A 6,885-nucleotide genomic window follows, 5' to 3' on the forward strand; every position below is an offset into this window, starting at 1 on the left:
TACCATACATTCTATACCATATAATATATAGGGCTGGAACAAGTAAGAAATATCAATCCTGTTTTGTACACTTGTTCTTGTTCAGTGACTCAAATATTGAAGAGGGGCAACATTAGACAAACAGTTTGAGATTGAAAGGTCAGCCTTCATTTTTTTCTGAAGACTGGCTTCCCTTAAAAAGTGTCAGTTGCAAGTATTGAGTTCAGATGTTGGGCCTATCTCTGCTTTGGCTATTATAACCACCACACAGGAAGAATTGTGATGGATCCATTTGGTAGACAGAACTTTGAAGGAACTACTATGCAGATAAAACTTTGATGGAACCGCCACACAGAAATTAATAGAAGATTTTCCTAAATCCTTGATGTGTGTTCTTAAAACTTCTTTTTTTACCTTTTAGGGGAATATCACTTTTTCCTGCTCTGAACCACACATTGTCCCCATCACCTTTACAAGCTCCAGCACCAGCTATCTCTTACTGCCTGGCACCCCACATCTGGAGGATCTGACAGTCAGTTTCCAGTTCCGAACCTGGAATAGCGACAGTCTTCTGTTGTCCACCAAACTCTCCGGGGATTCTGGGTTTCTTTTGCTCCAGCTGTATTCTGGGAAATTGCTACTGATGATTCAAGAGAAGCTGCCCAACATACTTCCAATAACTGCAGGTAATGTTTTTTAAAGGCACGTTATTATTTCCTCCATCCTTCACTTCTTTAAATCTACTCTTGGTCTTCTCTTTATTAAATCTGCCCTCTATTCTTCCCTTTAGCCTTGCACAGTTGTACTGGCTCCTCTCCTGGTTTAGCGTTGCTTATTCTGATTTTGATTTCTTTTAATTTAAAAAATAGTGTAGCATGGTTTTCTTCCATCATTAGAAGATGCTTTAGGTGGACCCAATAAGCAGGATCCATGGGTAATAATAGGCCTTTGCAAAAGGAAATATGAGAAAATAGTAAGTTCATCAGCATTTTCAAAGAAGCATTGTATTGTATTTTATTTACTTCAGTGGGTGCCCAGCTTTTAAGATGTATAGACAAATCATGAACACAGCACAGTGACACCTGCAGTATGTACAAAAGCGATGAGAAGAAGAATTAGGAAGAATTCACTTATGACACACCCAAAGGACTCATGGCAAGGCATGAATTAAAGAATAAATTGGTATAAAGTTCCTGAGAAGTTCCACCAAAGATTGCACCTTAGCTGTGGGGTCATAAAATGGGTCCCTGTGTGCGTTAAAGCATATCACATTAAAGTGCAAAAATAAAATCCGAGGCTCTGAGGACCCAGGCTAATATTGGAGATGACAGGCAGGAGGGCAGATGTCTGACAAGGTCAGGTAAAAAAGAAAGAATCGAGCTGTCAAGAAAATAACTCAGCAAAAACCAGATACTCTGGAGATACTTCATCATCAATTACCTGGTCGACTTTCCACACCAATAATAGGTGATATGCTCAATTAGATCCAACACTTGGAAGGGTCAAAATTCATATAAATAATGTGGGCTGTAGGTGTTGAATGGAATGGAATATTACACAGTCCCAGCACAGTTAGCAAGAGTTCCAAATCTCATCAGAGGCTACAATCCAAGACAGCATGGAGACTTGGGGGTTGGCACATTTGTCTTGAAGACTGGGATTTGTTGTGTTCATTTCTCATCAGGACAGCTGTCTCTGTGGACGTTTGATGTTCCTCCTGTGTTCCTTTATGGGACCTTATTCATGTGTTTTTCTGAATTGTCCCAAGGTGACCCACATTAACCCACATTCCATGTATTGGAAGGTTAACTGGTGTCTGACCAAATTGCCTTTTGGCAAGAACCCATGAAAAAGTCTACATGGACCATGATTAGTGTTACAGTGGTCATTGTCACTACAATAATGTCAAAAAAATCCCCATAATAGAAGAGCAGACACCAATAAAATTTTAACAAGTTTGAATAGATCTGGGAACTACATAATAGGCAAAATTGGATCAGAAAAGTGCTCAGCGATAATATTGATAAGCCTAACCACTCCACTGTGCTGTGGATTGGTATGTTCTTTTGTAATCCCCTCTGTTCTATTGTTAGACTCTGACCTACCTAGACATAACCAACATCCCTTTGCTAGAGCTGGCTTCATTTTTATGGTTGATGATTAAAATTCCAACATTTTGTAAAAGGGTAACTTTTCCTTTTGAGGGTCGCTAGGAAGCCTGTAGCCTGTATGCTGGAAGAGACAAGTCTCCAAAAAAGGAAGTTTGGTGGACCATTAACGCTATAGGGGATGTGCCAGAGGGATTTAGGAGGATGACATTTTTATTATTTGCTAATGGACAGAGATGGCATTGATCCCCTGTGATGAAAAACCCTGGATGATTACTTTCTGTTAACGGCTTGAATAAAAGAGGGCTGATTGCATTTAAATCTTTTTTGTAATCGAGAATACCTAGTACTTACACTAGGTCCCAAGAGGAAAGACATAGGACAACCACATATATATATATATATATATATATAATCAATCAGAATTTTGTGACCAATAGAATATAACTATGAATAGACATACTTTGAATTTTGTACCTGAAAACATCTTTGTTGTGCCCAATTTTTAGAATAAATTTAGACTTTTCTCCTTCTTGCTCTATCCAAAACACACACAAAAAACTACAACATTGCAGTTGTTGATTATGAAAAAACACAATTGTATTGTTTATTCTCATTCTACCCCCCTATTAAAAAAAAAGTAATAGCCTGAAGTGGCATTTGTTTGAAACCCCTATTTTTCTTCAGTGGTGACACGTTCCTGTAGTTCCTGCTTCCCCTGTAATATGATGTAATGTATATTGGTATGTGAGAACGTGGAGGATGCCAATAATTGAAAATGACTGTAACAAGCGTTCTGCAGTGAACATCATTATCTCTGAGCATCTACATTGTACTGGACACAATATAATGCATTGATCATAATGACCATAGCTTGCACACTCCATAAAGAGTATTTTTTCCCTTTTCTTCAGTATTTTAACTTTGCAAATTTACTCTCAAACAAGAAAAATAAATTTCAGCTTTTAGGTATAAACTCCTCTTTATTATCCAGGTAGCTTTTTAAATGATGGTTTATGGCACGCGGTGGCGATTAACATTAGAAGACATCGAATCTCACTGACACTGGACAACGGCGCTACGGCACCCATCCACGTCACCATACCCGCACGGATCTCCACGGGACATCAGTATTACTTTGGAGGTGAGCAAAATCCTGAAGCCTGAACTCCTGATAAAGAAATACATAGATAAATGACATGTGGAAATGTTGTGTCTGCTGCATATTCCTTCTCTCTTGCTGTCTGGTGAACCAGCTGTCACTTGGAATGTAGGAGAGGGGAAATTTCTTTGATGGAGCACCAGATTACAAAAAAAAATCCAACTGAAGTCCCAACCTTCTTTACGGTTTTCCAAAACTAAATGTAAAACATTTTGTCTGGACACATATTTTAATTACACTTTTGGGCTTTGTCTTTTTCTTGGTCCGTAAGAAGAATGTCTTATAATGCTGGCCATTGAGAACAATGTCACCTTTAGAGACAGCCAAAATGATCATTGGAGTCACTTAAACTGACCTGAGAGGCACAACCTGCTCATTGCTTCAGGAACCCCTTGAAGGAACCCTGGTTGAGAAACAATGACATAGACAGTAGAATGGTAAATAGCAAACTGAGAATGTTTTCTCACTCTGCTCTCAGCATGATCCATGTTAGCATTTGAACCCACCATGATAAGTGATTGACTATTTCTCCTTCTCCTTTCTAACCATGTAACTGCACACTTTTTATTAGTATACCTTTTAGTTTTTACCTCAGTTTATTTCTCTGTTCATGTAATGATCCTGCTACCCACAGGAGTGGGGCTTTGGCACTTTTTGTGGCTTTGTGCCACTTTGTTGATGATTAGAAGAAAATACAGAGAGAGTGACAGATAAGGAGGAAAAGAAACAGAGAGGGGAAAAAGGAATGAAAAGATGGGTTGAGGGAAGAAAAGAGTAGAGAAGAAAGGAAGTGGGGCATTGAAAGTGATTGGGAAATAGTTACAAGCTTTTACAAACAATATACACAATGCACCACCCTAATGCACCAAAATGTCCTATATAGGCCCACAGTTAGCCACGGTATTCACTTGAATAGGAGTGTATGGGGACCATTTTTTGCATGCAATTGCAACGCTGTTTTAAAAAGCAATGTTGCATGCAAAATTGCTTAACTGAAATATCATTTGCTGCTCCTGGGCATGCAGCAGCAGTGTTCTGTGCACCCAGGAGAAGCCAACCATGCAGTTGCACACCACCAGCCCTAAATGTACATGCTTTATTGTGCTTTCTGGATAATTATATATGAGGAAACATGAATCGTGTTATAGCATAAAATTCATAAGGAGTGGTCTGTCTGAGCACAAGACATGTTATAGTATGGCATAGTGCAACAGAACTGTAAAATGCAAAAAAAAGATGCCCATTACCCTTTTTTCCTCAAAAGTCAGCAAACAATGGGACTGATTTAATAAACGTATTCAGGACATGAGAAGATAGACTATCATAGGAGAACCTAGGTGATCCAACAAACCTGGAATGAATTTGTTTTGATGGATGAAAAATAATTTGCAATTATTAGGTTCTCCCATGATAGTCGATCTTCTCCATTCTTGGAGAGCTTGGATAAATCAGGTCCAATGCATTGTACAATATATTCATATCTGATGCCATGGTCTTAGCGGTACAATGCATTGGCCAATTATTCACTATCGATCGCAGCTCACTGCACATGGATCGGATGCATCATTTATGCATTTTAGCATGCGTTTCCCCAAAAAAACAATGTGATTGGGCAGTCAAGAAAAAATTAATACAACATGATCTAGCACCATTATTTACATCAAATAGAATTGTAGAAGGGTAAATTGCATGAAAGTTAGACGTATGTCTATTATATATCTATATATCAGCAGCAAATAGGAAGTACTTTGTAGTCCATCATAAGTTACATTATAACCCGACTGCTATGAAAAAAAGTTCTTCATTCCTTCAGATTTCTAACCTCAGACCCTCTGGCATCAATGAAACTGAATAAACCAATAACAGAATGCAAATAAAATATATTTGATTTACAGTGAACAGATCAGCACAAACAATACGAATGCACCGAAAGTGGCGCTCACCTGCCAATCATCTCTTTATGACAAAGCCTATGTAATAAAAACAGACATCAGAAAAATTTAGACCTTCGGGGTCATCCGTCAATAATGGTCTTAAAAAAAAGAAATGTATTTTTTGAAATTTAATTACACTTCATGTCTCTTTCTTATCAAACAGGCTGCCCAGATCCTCCCTCCGACTGTATAAATCCAATTTCTTCATTCCAAGGATGTATGAGACTCATCTTCATTGATAATCAGCCCAAGGACCTCATTTTGGTTCAGCGCGGTATGCTGGGAAATTTCAGTGACTTGCAGATCGATATGTGTGGCATAAAGGACAGGTAATTCATTATTTTTGTATGAAGGGGTCTGAAATAAAAAATGTAATGCTTGTGGGAGTTGACACCTTTTTTTGTTGTTTATAAATTAACTATATTATCACTATAATAGAAATTTGTTATGATGGTGTCCAGTGGTTAGCCTTGCTGTTGGTGCATTGTTCCATAAATAAGAATCTGGTGTCAGCCATGTTGGGGGAGTAGTGTTCTAAGGATAAAATGCAATAGAATTGTATAATCATGGTGATCGGCCATGTTGGGGGTGTAGTGTGCTATATATGGAGGGTAATAGAATTGCATTATGATGGTGTCCAATGGTCGGCCATGCTGGGTGTGTAGTGTTCTATATATAGAGTGTGATAGAATTGTATTATAATGGTATTCAGTGGTCGGCCATGTTGGGGTTTTTTGTTCCGTGTATGGAATGTAGTGGAATTGTATTATGATGGTGTTCTGTGGTTGGCCATGCTGGGCGTGTGGACTTCTGTGTACAGAGTATACCAGATTTGTATGATGATGGTGTTCTGTGATCGGCCATGTTGAATGTGTAGAGTTCTATGTATGAAGTGTAATAGAATTGTATTATGATGGTAGTCATAATACAATCAATGGTTGGTCAGCAATGTTAGAGGTGTTTCTTTCTATCTATAGAGTGAAATAGAATTGTATTATAATGGTGTCCAGAGGTCGGCCATTGAAACCTTACTAGGAAAGAGGATTTATCTTGCTTGATGGCAATAGATGTGCCAACTTTTGGGTAAATAGAAATGTCCATTGATCCTAAAAATTCTAATCCCCATAAATGGCAGTGATTCAAGTAGTCAGGCAGTGTCAGCCTCTAGAATTGGTGGGCAGCCTCAGCTATCCTGACCGGGTCTTTTAAAAGCCTCTATGCAGACTGATTAGGAGTTCTGATATAATACGTTCATAATTTATTATGAAGTAATGTGCTCACATTTTCCAGGCTGCAGATTGTACCTTATATTCCAGAAACACAAAACCATAAAAGTATGTTCTTGTTTTTTTTTTTTTCTTGTTTTTTTTTAATACAATTTGTATTTGTGGTTTCTCATTGCTCAGACCCGTAGGGGAAATGTCATATTGTTCATTAGCATGATGTTTTTCTCAGTTGATAAATATCCAGAACTTCCAGAAAAAAGGCCCAGGCTGAGCAGAAAGCAAGCATCTTGGGTATTTTAACGAAAACACAATAAATTTTCTGCAGTTAAGGGATTTGTTGCCAGTTCAGCGAGATTCAATTTCTGATCCACAGCGTGTTCCGAACTTTATCAAAGGAACAGGTACACAGGAAAGCTGAGATTAAACTTAATTACACCTTGTGTGTGTATGCTTTTTTTTTTTTTTTTTTTTTAGAG

General features: G+C 38.1%; 1 protein-coding gene across 1 annotated transcript in view; it reads left to right on the forward strand.

Annotated features, from left to right (window-relative positions):
- The window catches only part of LOC140335374 (contactin-associated protein-like 5), a 212,877-nt gene that overhangs the window by 101,634 nt on the left and 104,358 nt on the right, over nt 1-6,885 (forward strand). The window contains exons 8-10 of the mRNA XM_072417940.1: nt 401-665; nt 3,082-3,231; nt 5,347-5,512. Of these exons, the coding sequence (XP_072274041.1) occupies nt 401-665; nt 3,082-3,231; nt 5,347-5,512 (581 nt within the window). The remainder of the gene's footprint in view (nt 1-400; nt 666-3,081; nt 3,232-5,346; nt 5,513-6,885) is intronic.

This window comes from Pyxicephalus adspersus, chromosome 7, assembly GCF_032062135.1.
Source record: "Pyxicephalus adspersus chromosome 7, UCB_Pads_2.0, whole genome shotgun sequence".
Lineage (NCBI taxonomy): Eukaryota > Metazoa > Chordata > Amphibia > Anura > Pyxicephalidae > Pyxicephalus > Pyxicephalus adspersus.